At 38.6% G+C, this 20,554-nt stretch overlaps 1 protein-coding gene across 1 annotated transcript; it reads left to right on the top strand.

Annotated features, from left to right (window-relative positions):
- Window positions 1-958: 958 nt before the first annotated feature.
- Window positions 959-19,520, top strand: LOC119555950 (monocarboxylate transporter 14). Its single transcript, XM_037867660.1, has 4 exons — window positions 959-1,917; window positions 16,147-17,611; window positions 18,270-18,461; window positions 18,532-19,520. The coding sequence occupies exons 1-4, from the start codon at window positions 1,837-1,839 to the stop codon at window positions 18,741-18,743; spliced, it is 1,950 nt and encodes a 649-aa protein (XP_037723588.1). The 5' UTR covers window positions 959-1,836; the 3' UTR covers window positions 18,744-19,520.
- Window positions 19,521-20,554: the final 1,034 nt, after the last annotated feature.

Genomic DNA, 20,554 nt, shown 5'->3' with positions numbered 1-20,554 from the left:
TCACATAATATTGTAAAATTTTTAAACGGAAATAAATGTCAATAAATTTTCCCAAGAAACAAAAACATTCAAAATTAAAAATCGAAGTTTGGTAACAGTTTTAAAAGAATGTTGATTTATAAGCATACTACAAAAAAGGTGACCTTAATTTTCTGAAAGATCAGGATCCAGCGATACGGTTTGGCAAAAAAGTCTAGAATCAAAAATGAAAATTCGGGAATAATTTATATGCGTGTAATAAGAAATATTTGCCTGAGAATTCTTGGGATTTTAAAACGTTAGCGCTTTACTTTGGAAAATTTTCCGACCTACAAACTTGGTCAAATTTTCAGATACCATTAGTGGCGGATCCAGGATTTTGCTTTTACCAACTTTTTAGCTTTTATGGTTTCCGAGATCTCAGCGTTCATACGGACGGACAGACGGACATGGCTATATTGACTCGGCTAGTGATCCTGATCAAGAATATATATGTACTTTATTAAGTCGGAAACGCCTCCTTCTACCAGTTACATACTTTCCGACGAATCTAGTATAACCTTTTACTCGAGTAACGGGTATAAAAATTGGGGAATAAGTGTGCACTAAAAAATATTTTCCATGTGGAAATAGTTTTTTATAATAAATAAATTAATTATTAGAAAAAAAAAGTAAGTGCTGGTACCCCCATCTCCTATTTCGTTAAAATTTTCAGAATCCATGTATTTCGCGGCCCTCATTACAAATAATTAGCTTAAAGTAGCCAATGAACTATAACTGGGATCGGTTTGTGGTTCCAGGTGGCTGGCCAGAGGCTTTTGCCCCACTGTTCGACGACGGGAACGGCGACTGAAGCAGCGGCGGTGGCGGCGACGGCGACGGCAGTCAGGCCAGCGCACCAGAGCAGCGACGGGACGGCAACGGCAGTCGCAGTCAGTATTCAGTATTCCGTATTTCAGTATTTCAGTATCGATTGAACAGTCGCGCATAGCTCATCGAAACCGAGGAAGAGACGCAACGAGAGAGCGAGCGAGACAGCGGACAGGCGACGAGACAGAGAAGGAGACAGCGACGGTCAGGGTAAAAGGAGAGGGAGAGGTAGAGGGAGACGGAAGCGGAGACGGAGACAGAGACGGAGACATTGAGCGCCTGCCGCCCCCTCTTTTGTAATAAATAGCGCTGTGCGAGACGACCACACTACCAAACGGCAAAAGTCCGCTGAGAGCGACGCAACGTAGGCCACAAAGGCCCGCATACCACCACCCCCAACCACCACCCCCTTCGATAGACAACACACCAGAACAACAACAACAACAGAACTACACCCCCCTTGAACGAAGGGAAGAATAGTGAAACAGCTGGAACAAATAAAAAAAAAACACCACGCTGACCAAAACAAAAGCAAAAATTAGCAACTGACCAAAGGGAATCATTAAAAAAATCAACATATACATCCAAGTGCCTTATAAAAAAGAAACACAAACCACCAATTTAAATCAAACAAAATTCCAATGTGATAAGAAGTTATAGTAAAAACACACATAACTCATGCCTGAAACATTTAGAAAACAAAAGTTTCCGTCGGTTTTTTATTTGTTTTTTTTTTTTTGGTTCAAGTGCGTTGTTTTAAAAATCAAAGAATCGAACAAATATAATTAGATCGCACATCAGAAACAAACCACACAGAAGGAAAAACACAAAACCGCAACGTAAAAAAGTATCCATAAATCTATATATACTACGCCTCATATATAGAGAGACCCAAAATAAAACTAAAACAAAAACAAAGCAAGTCCAGCAGAAGAAAGAGCCGAGAAGGAGAGCCCCCAGCACACACAACAAAGACAGACAGCAGAAATGGCAACCAAACAGCCCAGAAAAGTGGCCCCCGATGGCGGATGGGGATGGGTGGCTTGTTTCGGCGTTAGTTTGGTCAACGTAAGTCCCCACCGGGTCCTCCCTGATTAAATACTAGATTTACGGATTTACGGATTTACGGATTCACCCCGCCCTTCGAGACATTCGAACATTCCAATATACATAGGCCAATCAAAAGCTTACCCTTTTATCCGGGCCATACAATTCCATATTCCCATTCTCCTACCCGCCGCCTCACTTTCCACATTCGCACTTAGGATAGGTTAGTTCCAATGCCCCATGGCATTTCATAGTTATATGGCTCGTGGTAAACTTGTTTTCACAGGGACGATAAGATTCAAATGAAATATGACGAAACTCAATATGCTTCTGGTCCTACCCGCCTTTTCACATGTGTTTACACACCGATTTATGGGGCTACCTGTAATGGCATATACTCGTATGTGGGGGGCGGCATTTAGACCAATTTCATTAATAATAAATTCCCTAATGGACTTGTTTGAACGAGGGAAAAAATATTATTGGAAGGGCGTTTGCCGGTGTAGAAATCAGACGCCCTTTAAATCACCGTATAATTGCTGTTATTGTTTATACAACAGCTGATTAACTAGCTGGTTATTTAATAAAGTTATAAAATAGGGATGATGGAATAGTAAGAAATCAGAATCAAGATCTTTCAGGTGTAACAATTGGATTAAAACAAGACAATCAAATATATGTGGTAAGCTTTTTTGAAGAAAGCCATTTCCCATCATCAACAAGCATTTGCTCTTGACAAGATATAGAAAGATCTTCTACCTGATCGAAAGGTGTATCCAAACCTGTGTTTGAATCTGGTTCTGCTATAAAATCATCTTGATGAACAGCTGCTTCCTAACTTTAAAAAGGGCAGACTGAGAAATACATATATATAGTGGAGTACAAAAAGGAGACCCCGATTATGGCCAAAGAGTTTTCTGTGGGTTCTCAGTTCGCATCTGTCTGGTGGTCACGCACCCGCCGCGTGATCTCGAAAATGCGTTTCAGCAGTGTTTTTCTTTTTTTTTTCGTTTTCAATTTCTGTAGTTGGCTCTGGCTCCTTATATGTATGCCTACGTACAACATTGTTTTTATTTAATTTTATTTCGAGGCACCAGAGAGGTGATGGCGAAATAAAGAATCAATTGACACAGTTCTCTGGATTTAATATATGTATATCACAGAATTTTGAAAAGTCATTTGGAATTTTCCCAAAAATCAAAATAAATAATTAAAAAACGCTCACCTTGGCACATTTAGAATATCAGCTGTCATCGTTATAATCATTTCCTGAGATCATCAAAAACTAGGTGTCCTTTTTGGCATATTCTATTTTATAAGCAACCTAAGGAAAAAAGAAGGTACTGTTAGCATGGTAAAATGTTTTTCAGTTGAAAGGAATACATAATAGTAATAGGAGTAATAGGTTACATACCATACCATTAAAAATAACTGAAAGAAAGAAAAGATTGATTGCATCACGGGTTTTCAAAGGAGATACCCACCTGAACAAGGTACAATATTTGCCGAATGACGCATAGCAAGTGTGAAGTATTTTCCATGTCACGAAATCAGATCATGACAATTATGCAATAGTCCTAAATTTAATCTCTTTCCATATCAGCGATAACCAAGCGACTTGGTAAATGGTAAATGAGTTGAGACGATGTGCAATTACAAATGCTAATTTGTGTGTGGCCAAGCGAAGATCTTGAAAATTGACAGCCGTACTTAGTGCCATAGTGCCATAGACCCATGCGATGATTATGCGTACTCTCCGCAGTGTGGAGACAATGATATGAGGAGCATTATAGGTGCTTATATCATCTGGGTGCCGCCGACTCTGAAAATAATCAACGGAACAGATGGGGGGATATGGTTAGGATGTGAGCACATATTGAGTGCCAATGGCTCGGTCATTGAAGCCAAATGCGTTGTGACAAGACTATTCGAGGGCGGTTTGACCAGTTGTGATCGCTAAAAGCTAGCGAATGTATTTAATTTTGAGCTGATTATATTAATAAAAAAGTTTCAGATTCTGTTGATTTATTCTATAGAACTCCAAACATAACAAGCAAGAATATGACATAATTACAGACTTTGATTATCACCTTTTTATTTTACGTAACTATAACTAATATAGCTGAATGTAAATATTACTTGCACTCTCTTGAAGTATATATTGAATATTAAATATTTCCTGGTATTTACAAATTGTATGTACATTGTGCTATTTTCCGAACCTAGACTACGATGCAAAAGTATTTTCTTCCTATAAAGGCGTATCTCTTCAGCGATCCATCTTAGTCCACCTCATATTTATCGGTCGACCCATGATGACCTCCTCCAGCCAATCCCCACCCAACATTTGTTGCAGCAAAAACAAAACACTAGACAAAAACCCACCATCAGAAATGCGACGTTTGCAAAACAAATCGAGTGTTTGGTACGGAATTTGCCTTTTGTATTTGGTCTTTTGTATACGAATGTACTTAAAAAGACCATAAATGGGGTGGGCTCAGGGAGAAAGTTGTGCAGAAAAACGACATCTTTTAATATTTAGGTTACGCTAGTTTCAGTGCCAAGTTCAAACGAACTTATAACAAACCGAAACAGGTGGGCCGACAATAACGAAAACAAAATCTTTAATCATCTCCTAATCAGTCGATTAAAACTGTACTGAATTATGGCCGTGCAAATATATCCCATGGAAACAAGATAGATAAGATATATTTGTGACCCACTTGGTCACACGCCCAACTCATATAGACTTCGACTCCAAAAACTCGAGTAGTTCGTTTTAGTACCCCTTGGTAGAAAATTTAAAACACTCGTAAAATTTAATTGATCCTCGGCACAATAGAATGAAAGGTGCATATATATGTACATACACATCTGTATAGAGCGAAAACAAAATCGATCTTCATCAAAGAGGGGAGAAGGAATATATTGGGGTTAGATGGCGACTGCCTGATATGCCAATCACTCGATTATGTGTGCGTTTCGATTATAGGTTAAGTTCGAACGACTTCTAATCGCAATCGCAACTTTTGTTTGTTTTCGTTCCGTTATACCGCCATTATCTCCGACCAAGCACACGTTTAATCGCTTTTAAATCATTTACGAGGCAAATTAGCACTTGAACCTTATACAACACGAAAAACCAATTGGAAAATATGTGTCCACCATAAACAATACATTTTTTAGGCTGTTGACTCAGGCTAGAGAGCAACATAGTCTTACTAAATAACACAAGTTGTTGCCAAGTCTGGACCCCTGAAGAAGTTTATTTTCCTTTTACCATACAATCTAGCCGGAAGCATGACCGTAAAAAACTTACGAGCTCTTTATTATTCACTGATTTTAAGACTATATGGAAGTAAAGCTGCTATTCATTTGAATGCCTTAGTTAATGGGAAAGTATAACCCTTGCAAAACAGATAACCTGAGGATCATCTAAAAATAACTACTGGAAATCAGTTAAATATAGAAATTACATATAGAAATGCAAATCGCAGTTTCATTTAGCATCATAAGTCAAAATAAATTGGTACACAACATAGTGGTTAATTCTGTTTCTTTATGAGCAGTTTGCTACCACTATTTAACCATCTGATAAGTTGGATTAAAATTATTATTATCCGTATAGAGTTCCTACTCTGCGCGTATTGTTTAAAGACCTTATCGGAATACCAAAGGAAAAGAACCGCGTCGTCTGTCTGTCTGCAAGACCCAAGGCAATGATAAAGAAAGAATTTTTATATGTATAGCCAAATATCCGCGAAATCCAATTGGAAATTCGGTGGAAAGTGTTTACGTAAGGCCTTAAAACAAAGACCCGCTGAACTCATTAGTAAAAGCACGTGACCGTCAGCGAAACGCGGCAAAATAAAACAGTGAGAGGAGATTGAACTATGGAGATACAAATAAGTAAATATTTCATTCAATTATATTTTTGTACCACATTTTATGTATAATACACAAATTAAAAGAAATATATCATGCATTTTATTCCAAACAAAATGTTATATAGACTTGCAAAGAATGATTTTATCACTGTGATTAATCATTACTTATCGCCCTGTTTTAACTGCAATCAAACGTGTGAATACGTATTTCATTTACTTACGTTGCAACCCATCGATAAAAACGATGGGTAAGGATTAAACGTAATCAAAAATTGCAAACAAGTCTATCAAATTGACTTGCCCCATGCGAAAACAAGGAAATGAATGAGCAATTGAATTAAACGTTCCGCGAAACTCAAAGGAAAAACTGAGGGAAAATTATCTGAAATCCGTGGGTCAATTGGTTGACTTTGCCACCCGTCCATTTTTATTTGATTGTGATTGACTTGCAACCGTGTTTTCGATCAAACATTGGCGACTGCAAATAAAAGTTTATGGGCTGCCCGACGACTAGAATGATGGTGATGATGATGATGAAATTTGCAAAACAATTGAAGAACGCAAACCGAAGATTTCTTGGGCAGATTCACTGTGGACTTTGTTCCACTGACTTTGAAAACACGAGGAATCTACTATTCGTCTGTCGTTTTTCAATTCCCATCTGTTCTTTTTTCTATCCACCTTTTTGCGGAGAGAATGTCGTCTGATTTGCTGTCTCTGTTTACCTATAAATTATATACAGTGTTTTCTCGCCTTTGTGTGTTCAGTGTCAGCGCAATAATGAATACCAAGTTAATGTTGTGGGTGCTCTCTTTCGGTTTAAACTAAAAAAAAATGCCGGGGTATATTGTGTTCTAAAACGATATAAATATACATAAACAATATTCTTGGACTAAATAATTTTTTGATGTACGAGTGTTTCTTCTTTATGATATATACAGATGTAGATGTTCCGGCATTCCTATAAAATACCCACATAAAGTATTTTTTATAGCCGTTTCCCTTCATTTGTGCGATAGTTTTGATTTATTTATCTACGTTTTTAGGTACTTTGTGTCTTTTTTGTCGTAGGCCTTTTATTTCCATTATCATCTATACGCTATGTTTTTATAGCCGTCCCCTTCATTTCCTTCTCCATTTTACAGTTTACAGTTTTTTTACGGTTTATGTTTAATACCTTTTAAAACTATAGAGCTTAAAAAATCCTAAGTTTTTCAGATAAAAATGTAAAAAGAGCGTGTTTATAAGTCGGTCTGTTTTGTCTTAGCCTTTTGTTTTCTATTTGAAGACCTCTTGAAATGTGAAAAGAAAAGCAAAGCAAGTAATTAAATATACAAAGAGTCGTCATTGATTCGCACAGTGATCGTAACTCCAAACACACATTGTGATTCCGTTTTGTTTCGGTCTCTGTTATCATTATCAGGTGCGATTAACACATTGGCTCATGGGGCTCAAGATGTCACCACAGCGCAAGAGCGCAAAATCCCCAGAGTCAGCCAGTGCCATGCCAATTAAGCTTAAAATTTAGCACATCGGCTTAATTGATAATTAGAATATGCGGATTTTGATTAGCGTCTGGGAGAACTGGACATGTAAGGCGGGCGTGAGACATCGAGTTTGGGAACCCGGGAACTCTCTATGGTGTGGGGTCTAATCATCACCAGGCTTCAGTGTCTGACCGATCTGGCGACCGTTTAGCATTCGACCAACGCATGCTCGCCCAATACGTCATAAAAGTATCCGGCATGCTTCACTCGAGTCGAGCAATCTATATCTGGACATGCTCGCACATACATGCGTGCATATATACTACCGTCTATATATGCTTTTTTAGATGTGAAGTGGCATTAGTGTCGTCGCACTTCGAAAGCCAATTATAACATTTCCGAATGGTGTTCCGATAAGTTAACGTCTTTCAAATCAGATGGTGGCTTCAAATGGGGGGATTTCAGAATTCGGAAAATCAACTCTTTAGGGAAGACATGCGGGGGAATGCCATTGGGATTTTATTAAAATTGATATATTATGGTTCGATTGAATGGCCATTGAAATATTGTTTCCATTTAGAAAGGCAATTATAACAACAATTCCTTAAAAAGTTGTCTAGGAAGTAGTGTAGATTGGTATTGGAATAGGGAAATAGAAAGGTGCTGAGCCTCAAAGCACATAAACATGCATTTTTAAAAATTATAACTTTATTCTTTTTTGATTCCTCCACAAATTTCGTGTGTTTTCTCGTTAATTGTGACGTTTTATCTGAATATGTGTTTGTGTGGATTGGCCTCTGTTTTTCACAAATGAGAGCTAATTTCTTAGACAAATTCCGAGTGCCAGGCGCGAGAAAAACAATAAATAGAATAAAATAGAGCACAGTCAGCGCGTTTGAAATATACTGGTATACCATGATATATAAAAAATATATGGCAGAAGCACCCGTGCAAACAAGATGCGAACGCCTTTAACTGAGCAAACACACTTCTCATAAAAAAAACTGAAGCTGCACAATGAGCGTTCGCAAGTAAGTGCTAAAACCAAGCGATATAAGCCATCCAAAAGTGTGCAGCTATCTCTGAATGTTAATTAAATGTTACCAACTGCTAAAAGCGAACAGCAGCAGCAGAAGAATCTATCTGTTGTGGTCTTTGGACATAATGTATAGGCACTACTGTGCAGTCGCACGAGATTTGGAAATGGATTCGATGGGTTATCTGTATGGATTAAAGGGTGCTAATTCCCAACCCACGCGCCAGACATTCTTTACCCATAAACCAAGTGGTGATATCCATACGTTTTACATCCGTAGATCAGCCGATTTCGCAACAATAGCACAAGATGCAGATGTTTAATCTACAGATCTTCATTGCTAAAGATTACATTCAGTAGTTTTTATAACATACGACCTCTAAGCACAGTCAGGACTGTAGTGATAGATTGGAATAATTATATATGTATATACAATGTAGGGTTTTTAAATATATATTCCATTTTAATCAGATTACTTTTACTTTACTGTAGATTATTTTTGAATTCTAAATAAACTCAACATTGAGTGGTGAGTCTAATTTCGGAAAATAGCCACTGAGTCAAGCCAATTTCCCTTTCGATAATTCTCTGAAATCAATACCCGAAAGTAATAGAAAAACCAAAAACGTTTTTGCCACAAGCAGCAACACAAAGAGAGAAAACAGCATGTAAATGAATTCGCAAAAAAAAAAAAAGAAAACTTTCTTCGCTACCCAATTTATTTTTGCATTGGCCTCAACGACGTCACGTGATCGTGATCGAAAGACAGCAGAATATCTGGCGGCGGCAGAAATAAATGATCCCCAACAAGCCTTTACAACGGGTCCCCAATCCAATGTCAATAGTCAACAGAGTCAAACGCCGTCTTCGGGCAAATCCGGTTTTTATCCACAACAAAGGCCGCCAGCAGCTGATGCTGCCGATCACGTGACTCGGTTGCAAGTTGCTAGTTGCTAGTTGCACCAGTGAGCTCTTCCTGCCTGCCCCCTGGGCAATAAAAATGAATCCAAACTCGTTTGCAGCTTACAACAGCTCAAACAGCTGCTCTCGTAACTGTTTCTGCATCTGCATCTACGATGCCGTCTATCTGTATCTGCACAGATAAAAAATCGGTTGGGTAATAAGGTTCCTTTTTTATTTTGCAATGGCAAACACTGATTAAAATAAAATTTAGGTACTTCAATACTACCTATTTATTCATGTATTCCCATTCATTTGAATATAAAATGTGAAATGTATTATCTATCTCTATCTTTTTTTATCTCAAGGTGTAGACGCTTTTCTAATATATTAATATTATTGTCTTTTTATCAAAATAATAGAACATATTATATTAGGCACTACACATGATCAAGTTATCTTTGCATTCATAAGTATAATGGAAATTATTTAAATATATTTTGTTTGTTTTATGTACATATATCAGAAAGATATAGTATATCAGGTCAAAAAGATCATTGAACCACAAATATTTCTTCTGGTGCAAAGTACCTCTCTAACAAATTGCAGTTAGGCTAATAATTCCTAGTATAAACCATAATCTTGATACAAAAAAGTGAAATTACATAGAAAAATAACACATTTTCGCCATGCTAGTTATATAGATTCGATTCGTCATATATGTATGGTTCCTAAAGATCCCTATATCATATGATTTTTTTCTGAGTGAGTGGACCTCTGCACGAGAATGATGTCCGTTGGATAAATCACATGACTGTGATCATGTGCAAGCCAGCAGAGCAGCTTCGCCACCAGAGCCATCAGCCCCAACATTAGGCCTCCATCCGCTCCGTTTGGTGCCCCATTAACAGTAGATCCTCGCTGACACAGCTCGTCACGCTAGTAAAGTTGTGGAATATTTTTATGTCGACGCTAAAGAAAATAGCCTTGAATAGTAATACCCTTCTCTATGAATATTATAAACCCTTTATATACAACATTAAATTTTGTAAATTATTTAGTAGCGAGTTCTATCTGTAGTTCAGTTCGGTTCGGCTTGGATCGGCTTGACTTGACTTGGCTTCGATTCCATTCGATTCAGTTCGATTCAATTTCGAGTTCAGCTTTGCGACTGCTTTTGTTTTATGGCTATGTCGAGTCAACTTTTTGTTATTGTTTCGTTTTCATTATTATGACTTTTTGCTGGTGTGTGGTTTTTAATTGAAATGTTTGGCAGCGGCCGAATACCCCTTCAGTTAAGTTCAGTTCATTTGAGTCGAACTGAGCTGAGTTGAGTTGAAAATTGTTCGTTTTGGTTCGGCGGTAGTGAAATGTACTTCACAATTAATTGCTTCAATTGCCACGAGCGCCCAGCAACAGCAGCAATTCAATTTCAATTCGAACATATTAATTCACTGGGGATCGTCTTCTGTGTCTTCCTCGTATAGAGCATTTTTCTCAACTGTATCGTAATATATTATTTTACAAAGAAGAGCACTGGAGCTCTTCAAGTTCAAGGCACTCGTAAAGTTACACAAAAATAAATGAAAATACGATGCGATATGTAAATTTAAAGTCAAGGCGGTAGCAATCTGAGGTTTAACTGAATCCGAATAAAATGCATTGAACTGAACGGGTTAACAAGTCATTTTACCACTTCACCCCTGTCCCTTGAGCTGAACTTAAAAATATCCTATTTCAGCCTCACAATTATTACAATAAATACCCATCGTTGTGGATTTAGATATCGATTATTTAGTTTTCTCACTATTTTTACATTTTATGAAGTTTTAAAAATTAATAATAACCAACGCTTGCATGATTCGCACGCAATTACGTAAATATTAAATTACAAGTTGTAATTTTCCGTACAACAAATTGACAAATGCGTGCGATAGAGCTGGAAATAAATGCATTAAGCATTCCCACATTTCTGCCTCATAATTATTACAATAAATACCCATCGTTCTGGATTAAGATACAGATTACTCAATTTTCTCACTATTTTTGCATGTTTTGAGGTTTTAAAAATTAATAATAGCCAACGATTGCATGATTCGCTTGTAATTACGTAAATATTAAATTACAAACTGTAATTTTCCGCACAAAAAATTGAAAAATGCGTGCGATAGAGCTGGAAATAAATTCATTAAGCATTCCCAATTACACAATTTTACAATTTCTCTAGCCGATTAGCAGTAATTGACCGACTCTGCTGTACATATAAATGAGCTACTAACTTCTGAAGGCAATTACCTTTGCCCAGGTAGACCAGACGTACCAGGAAATTAACCAGAGGCTCAACTCTTCACCCCTTATCAAACTGAAAAATGGACCTTAGAATACACGCAGATACCATTTAAATATGTACAGTGGTCGGCATATGTATTTTGACAAAATAAAAGTTAAGTATACTCATAACTTGAATTTACTTCTTGTAAGCTATAGGCATCAATGGAAAGGTAATTTCAATGCCGTTTGAATGATACAATACATTTCTTTACCCATTCAGTACTTATTGAAAAGGACAAATTTGTGTAAATCAACTTTTAAATTTTTTTTAAAAACTTTTTTCTTCGTCTTGAAAACTTAAATTTTTTGATGCAAAAAGTTTCTTCAAACAAAAACAATAGTAACTGCAAAAAGAATTTTTCAAAAATCATTTTTCTTATATTTTTTATGAATTTTTGAAAATGCTTAAAAACAGGCATTTGAGCCATATTTTTCTCTTTTTCATACAAATTTTTTCCGACATTGTCACCTTCAAAAAATCATAAAAAATATAAGGAAAATGATTTTTGAAAAATTCTTTTTGCAGTTACTATTATTTTTGTTTGAAAAAACTTTTTGCATCAAAAAGTTTAAGTTTTCAAGTCGAGGAAAAAAGTTTGAAAAAAAAATTTAAAAGTTGATTTACACAAATTTGTCCTTTTCAATAAGTACTGAATGGGTAAAGAAATGTATTGTATCATTCAAACGGCATTGAAATTACCTTTCCATTGATGCCTATAGTTTACAAGAAGTAAATTCAAGTTATGAGTATACTTAACTTTTATTTTGTCAAAATACATATGCCGACCAGTGTATATAGAGCTCAAATTGTGAAGGACAAAACAAAACACCGGCGGAATGATGAAATATCAAAGTGGAAAGCATGAAAAATGCCACGCAAAACTTAATGGGAAATCGATAGGATGAATGGGTCTTGATTTACGGCGGTGGTCAAGAGCTTTCTCGAAAAGTGGATGGAAGTGGAGGCGGAGGAATCAAATGACGTCTGCTCGACAACGTCATCGCTGACATGGGGGTGACACATTATGATGGCATAATAATATGAGTTGTATCCACCCCATCCCATCCCATCAGATCCCACCCATCCATGTACGATTCGCACGCAGGAAAGAGACACGAACTTTGGACTTGAAAATTGATAACACGCCAAAAGTGAATTCGAAACCAGTAACACACACGCGCCACCAAGTGGTTCCCAAATGCCTCGTCCAATATCTTTCCAGATAGACAAACAGTGGAACTTTGTCGTATCCCGGGACCCAGGCGTGCTATATTTACATATTGTGAAATAGGTTTAAGATGGGCCACATTTTAATTATAAATCGACCATGGACAGAAAGTAACAACCAAGTATTTCCCCTTCAGGAACATTAGTCTATCAGAAAGTTTTCTGAATCCAGGCATGGCTTATGTGCCTTACTAAATTTATAATAATCGAGTGATTTCTCTTCAGTTAAAAATATTAATCATTACATCAGATTTTTTAGATAAACAATATTTATACATTTATATTGATTATCCTATATTAGAAATATTTAAGAACTATATATTAGAAATATTTAAGAACTGGGACAAAAAGCTCAGAGTATATAAATCATGCAATTTAAAATTATGCAATCTGTAAATGAGCTGATAAATAATACATCGATAAAAAATATTCGAAATGTGTTTTTAAACTACAAAAATTAAGCCAAAATATGCAATGAACGTCTGGCTTCCGATTCGGAAGTGTAATTTATGAGTACTCAAGCGTTTGACATCTATAGAATTCCACAAAAAGCAGGAAAAAACATTGAACCATTTAGAAGAAAACCTATAAATCATTTCACAAGTATTTGCTGGGTATGGCAGGCACACTTTAAAATAAAGCTTTCTGACCTGAAAAACAAAACAATTCTATTCCACAAGCCCTTCCAATTCAGTTGATTGAGCTACGAGACAACGTGTTTAGGGCGCGCTGGCGAATTGTTAAGTAATATTGTCTATAAAGAGACCGGCAACAATATATCTAGGTATTTATATCCAGATGTGTACAGCGTACACTGCACATATATAAAGCGACTTTCGTTGCGAACACTCAAGTGTCACGTTAATTTCACGCAGGCGGCGGCAACAGGGCATCAACCACTTGTAAATTGGATTCGAAAATATTGCACAAAATGTTTAAAAATAAGTTAGCAGCTAATTGTGCAAATTTCGCATCTTATTTCCACCTCTACGATTAAATTATACCAAGCACAGCACACATAAATCAATAGCTGATTTGGAGCATTATCCGAAACTAAAACAACAACAGAACCCAGATCTCTGCTCTCCACTTGGTTGTTATCGGGTTTGCTGTTTGTCTTTGGCTGTTTTTCGCTAAAATTGTCGAGCACAACACGCCAAGTCAAACCAAATATAAGAAAACATTTGTGTGGATATATATATATTATATCACACATATATAGCTATGGCTAATAAACAAACCCCAACAGCAGGCAATAATCTACCTAAAAATGTATTTACACATTACAATAAACCCGCCGTCGCCGCTGAAAATGTGCAAATTTAAAATGAAAACTGGTCGGGGATTATTTGTTGGTATTCTTAATATATTGTGGAGTAGAAAAAACACGCGTTGATTGAGATTTCCTTGTTATAGCGGAAGTTTACTGGGGCTGGACATTATAGGGCATACAGAGTGCCTCAATATCTGGATGAAAACTAGAGAAATCTATACGAAAACCATTTTTTCATTTATTGAAAGACAAAAGTTTCTACAATTGATCAATCAACTGTAATTGACCGGCTTGAAATCAAAGTGTGGGAACCCAAAGTGAATTATGGGACCCCAATATCGACTTCACCCCCCGCGATCACAAATGATTGGAACCATTTTAGCAATATTTACTGCAAAAACACCTACTGAGCGCGTGTTGTTATTCCTTCGAATGTTTTTCCTCCTTCAATTATGAGTTCTGATAATTTAATTATCAAGCAATTAAGGCTTCGACCGAAACGCCCCATAAAGCATATATACCTCGGGACGGGCGTCGTAACTCAAAAATTCGAAAATCAATAAGCACCAAAGCACAATCAATAATAATCGCAGCCCAGCCGCAAGCAAATAAAACACTTTAAGAAGCCCATCCATCGTGTATACAGTATACATATGCTTGGAACGGACTAGAAGGCTTAAAATGTTGGGCAATATCATTAAAGTTTGCTGTAGATTTTCAAATAGCCCTGGAAAAATCGGCGGGAGTCTAGATGACAGTAATCTATAAATAGCGAGATAGCAAAGTCATTGCGAATCAATTTTAATGGATTGATTCATTACACCACAAAAAAAGTCATTAAATGTTTTGCAAACTACTCTTTTGTATATCTCAAATCAATTGCATTTTTCTGTATTATAATAGAGTAAAAATATTTGCATTGAATGTTTTAGATATTAAATGCTAGTCAGCTTTCTTCCAAGAACAATTGTAAAAAGGAAAACTGATATGGCAAAAACAGATGTCACCCAGTTTTAAAACATATAATTATCATTCTAATGTGTGAAAGAACCCACACTTTGTTTAATTGTCCTCTAAAATAATCGAAGAAACTGAATTTAAATGACAACCTGCTACCACCTCCAATCTAATATCAAATTCTAATACCAAATTCACGCCAGTACACTTTATAGGCCAAGACACTTTAGGAATACTAATTAGACATGCTCGAATTTCGAGTCATGACAGGCATCAGGCCATAGATATGGATGGTTCCCCAAGGCCCCAAAGAAAAAAACCATCAATCAAATCGATCGTGAATGGAAGGAACACTGCCCACAAGATTCCGAGTCCCTGGCACAATGATAAGGACTGACGTGGTCGAAATGAAATTGCACAACCGATAAGGTAAAACCGGGGCCAGAAGAGGACTGTCCATCTGAAGTGCATCGATAGGGGTGTTGTGCTGACTTTGGGTTTTGGCTTTTGGGTTTGTCCACTTGCCCGTAGTTGCTCTAAAGGGTTTCTCACTTTGTTCCCCACTGAAAATGAAAAAAAGCCGATAAGGGGTTATTTTTGCGATATGGTTATCCGTGTGATGACGCTACATGTGTTGTGTCAATTTCTCCCTTGCCCCCGTTTTCCCATTCCCATACCCATTCCTCCAAGAATGCCATGTCGCTGATAGTGGCTCTCTCTTCCTCTACGTAATTCCCTGCAAGTTCTGCCTCCAGAGCCGATAAATCACGCGGCCTCTGAACGGCAGATTAGCTCGCACAAATTGGCCCACATAAAAATACAAATGGAATAAGAGCAATACCTCGAAGCTAGTGTATAATTTATGGAGCGCCTAACGATCAGAAATCGAAGCACGATTAAGCTGTGGGCGATCACTGGATGAGCAATTAATGCCCGTCGATAATCTGATGTATAATATGGATTCCATATTCAATAGCCATGAAAAATAGGGAGGAACAGAACCAGAACCATATGTCCTATCCAATAAAATTTATCGAATATCCAATAGAGATACAATAAGATCTTTCTCAAAGAATTGTAAGGGAGAATAACATTCCCAATAATTGCGGTACAGTCAATACTCATCCAGAACCTCTCCCCTCTTCTTCTAGCTGGCCACCCGCTCCATCGAGCCCTCGTTCGGCCTGCTCTTCGGCGACACCCTCAAGGATCTCAATGTGGGCACTACGGGAGCAGCTGTCATCATCAGTGCGCTGGACGTATGCATGAACTTCTCGGGTCTGTTTGTAGGGCCGCTGCTGAAGGAGTTCTCCTACCGCAAGGTGGCCATCGCCGGGTCACTGCTGTGCGGCCTGGGCCTGGCGCTCACATCGCCGGCAACGAGCATGGCCCACATCCTGAGCACCTATTCGGTGATCAACGGCATCGGCGTGGGCCTCTCCACGTCGGCGGCCTTCGTGGCCCTCAATCACTACTTCAAGCACAAGCGCGGCCAGGCGGTGGGCCTCTCGATGGCCGGCACGGCCATGGGCATGCTGATAATGCCGCAGCTGGTGCGGATCCTGCTGGAGGCGTACGACTTCCGGGGGGCGGTGCTGCTGCTGGCTGGCGTGGCCCTCAATGCCACGGTCGGATCGGTGCTGCTGCAGCCGGTGAAGTGGCACATGAAGGAGGAGTTCGACGACGAGGAGCTGATGTGCATCTCGGCCCTGCCCACCCCGCAGCCCCAGCTGACGGTGGGCGGAGCAGGTGGCGCGGCATCAGCTGGAGGCGCACCCGAATTTAAGGTGATCAAGGAGGATGGCAACGAGGAGGACGCCCTGCCCGAGATGAACACGCTGCTGTTCCACAAGCACCATGCCCACCAGCACTCGATGCGCAAGAACTACTCCGAAATGGCAATGAACACGATGAATGGCACAAGGCTGGGATTGCCCAACAGGCCAACTTTCCCGCGGATCATGTCCCTGGCCGGTGTACAGTCCGCCGCCCATGGAGCGGGCGGAGATTCGGGCGGCTATACATCCCAGGCGGAGATCAATGCCACGCAGCTGCGCTGCCGCAAGGCCTCAGTCACCTCGAACCTCTCCTACATGGACTTCACCGGCTCCATTCTCCAGGTGCACCTCAACACCGGCGACGATGAATTCGAGCAGAACGATCGCGAACTGCGACGTGTTGGCACCGCCACGGGCAGCATTGTCCTCGGCGGCCATCGGGACAGCTTCATCAAGATGAAGCCCACCGAGCTGGACAAGCAGACCGAGGCGGCCGCCGCCCTCGACGAGGAGGCCAAGAAGAAGGCCAAGAAGCCGAGTTTCTGGCGCCGCTTTGCCGACCTGCTGGACGTCGATATGCTCAAGGACAAGATGTTCCTCAATCTGCTGTTCGGCCTCTCCATTTTTTATGTGGCCGAGATGAACTTCAAGATGGTCACCCCCTTCTTCTTCGCCAATCTGGGCTACCAGAAGGCAGACGTCGCCTTCTGCCTCTCGATCACGGCCATCTCAGATATCGCCGCCAGGCTTGTCGTGCCACCGATCTTCGATCGCACTACCATCAAGAAGCGCACCATTTTCCTTGTGTCTATCATCTTTGTGGCCCTGACCCGTTCAAGTGAGTAGATGGCCACTGAATTTCCATTCAAATATTATATATAGCCTTTTTTCCAAATGTTGTTCATTATTTTTAACGACTTCAATGGGCTGTTATATGAAGACGAATGATGTTACTTGATCCTTTTTTATTACCCTTTGTAGATTAATATTTAATTGAGAAATTGTATTTTTAAAACATTTTTTTTTATGTATTTGTGAAACGTTAAAAAAAAACCTCTCATTTTGTATGGGGGGTTGATATTTTCCCACAGAGAAATCTGAAAAAATGTATAGTACTTAAATGAATAGAGAGAAAGAAGATTTCCTCTTCTTCTTTAAAAAAAAAATTAAGTCATTCACGAATCCTAAATATCTTAATTTATGCGATAGCTCTACGTATTTATAACTCAATAAGACCGAAAAGTGACTTTTCCTGGGAAAAAGTGCTTTCGAAAAGATATAGGCGTCTTTAAGGACTTTCACACTCATTCAGCTATATATTTTATAACTAAATAAATGCCCTTAGTTTGACTTAAAATGTTGAGGGTATATTCTTAATTAGCTATACCATCGAAAATAATTAAATTAATAACTCATTTTCTTTGGTGTTTCCAATAACTAAACCACAAAATCTTGGTATTTTCAATAACTAAACCACAAAATCTTCACCATTTTAGTTATGGCTGAGCAGACGGAATGGACCCAGTTGATGGTTTGGCTTTCGATCTGCGGCTTCTTCCGCGGATCCGCCCTGAGCAACTTCACCCTCACCGTATCCGAGTACTGTTCGCTGGAAAAGCTGCCCTCGGCCTTCGGCTGGCATCTAGTGGGCAAAGCCCTGTTTGTTATCATCTTAGGACCTTTCATTGGTATGGCAATCTATATGTGCGACATGGATGTTGACTCCCTACTAAGCCCGCTTAATTCTCCATTTCACAGGTCTCATTCGGGATGTGACCGATAGCTACCCGATTTGCATACACACTCAGAGTGTGTGCATCATGATCTGCGCCTTGGCCTGGGGTATCGAGTACCTGGTGGAGTACATCCAGGCGAGACGTCGCACCGCCGATGCCGCCCAGTTGCCAACCCAGGATGCAGGTGTCACCTCCACGACGACAACGACGGGACAGCACGATGTGAAGCTGTAGGTCGATGGCGAGAATTATGGACCAGAGAGATCTACTTTAAGGAAGACAGTCTCGCCGCGGGGCGGAGGGGGGAGTGCCTCCAGCGAGTACACAACTTTAAATATACTTAAGAGGGTCCCTGCACCACAAAATGGGGGGCACTTGCGAACCCTCGAGTGTGTGGGGACCCAAATCCCCCAAAATGTATTAAAACTCAATTTAGTTAATTAATTTTTTTTCGTTTTCGCTCGTTTTTTTTTGCAATATGTTTAGTGAGACTTAAGATTTTGGAGAGACATAATCACACACACTCCACACCACACATATAACCATATAAAATATATATACCTACTATAGATAAGCATGATTCGTCAGTTTTAGTTGTATAAACACATCTCTCAACTGAAACGAACCCACAAAGGAAACCACAAAAAAGTGCGTTTAATGCTTAACGAAAAACAAAAGGATACCCAAACTTAACTCAACTAAGTTCCCCAATTTTCATCTGATTTTTGCCGTTCTCTTCCTTTTATGTTTTTGCCTTGAATTGTTCTCTCTTTTGTTTAATAGTGAACTTGTATGTGATAGTTCAAAGATAGTTTATAATTTAGAAGTTAATCACTACTTATAAATACTACTGATATCTGCATCTGGAAATACAGCGATGCGCGACAGCAAGAAAAGAAAGGAGTCTTGAAAATTGATGGGCTTTAAAATGTACCTTAAGAGCGATGTTAAGCAACGACAAAATAACTAAACTATACAAGTATGAATAAAACAATATATACATCATGTAAAGCTAAGAGAGTGCGTTGATTGAACTGAAGAAATATATAAGAAAGAGATCGAATAAGACGAGATGGACATAGAAATGTATTGAAAAACGCCCGCCAAAGGTTGTTTCTCTCAATTTTATGAGTGCTGGACCTCTGATCCTAGCCAACGAAATGCCACAATATATATTTATATATTTACAATTGAAGATTTCTTGCAGCGGTCTTGGAAAGCACTAATACATTAACTAACTTGCAAATCAGAATCTTTTAGATCCATAAGATTACTTAACCAAAATGCAACTAAACCCAACCGATAAGCAATAAATACAAACAATCCATGCAAACCCATGGGAAATGACCAAGTAAAAGTAAATGTAGCAAACTTTTGGGCTCGGTGAGAATAGCTACACTGAAAACTATACTAGCCGTTGCCCAGGTAACGACATTCGTATATACCATATACACAAACGATTTTATCTAAGTACATTTTGGGTACTTAAATTTATCATGGAGCATATATTTTTTGTCGAATTAATCAATTGTAACGAGCGATTTTGATACAAGCGTATGAAGCAAACTTTTGGAAATGTATTGCCCGATATTGTAGCCTTATAGAATAATATATTGTATCAGTATATGAGAATATGTGTACATTAAATTGGAAAAATAAAGTGATCAAAAAAATAAGCGTCCAGAAAATTCATTTAAGGAAAGACTTTTCCTGGAACCGAAAATAAAAACAGGATAGGTTTGATCTTCAGAGGAAAATTATAACAAATTGGAGCAGATTAGATTGTTGTTAACTTTCAGTTGGCCTCTAAAATTAGAGGAACCTATCGGATTTCTAGAGTTAAAAGCAGCCATCCTCATTTTTAATAAACAATGAACTGCGTAACTAGTTAATGTCATCATCTGTAAACTCAGAAATCCGGCCAAGATACACTCAACCATCATTATCACCCAGTTAGAAGTCATTTTTAGAACAGAGTCGGGTAAAGCTCATGCGTCCGGGGTAAACAAATGTAATGCGTGAAGAATAAATTTAAGTTTGTATAA

The sequence above is a fragment of the Drosophila subpulchrella genome, chromosome X (genome assembly GCF_014743375.2).
Source record: "Drosophila subpulchrella strain 33 F10 #4 breed RU33 chromosome X, RU_Dsub_v1.1 Primary Assembly, whole genome shotgun sequence".
Classification (NCBI taxonomy): domain Eukaryota; kingdom Metazoa; phylum Arthropoda; class Insecta; order Diptera; family Drosophilidae; genus Drosophila; species Drosophila subpulchrella.
Note: the sequence above shows the minus strand (reverse complement) of the source record. Positions and strands in the feature narration are given on the sequence as shown.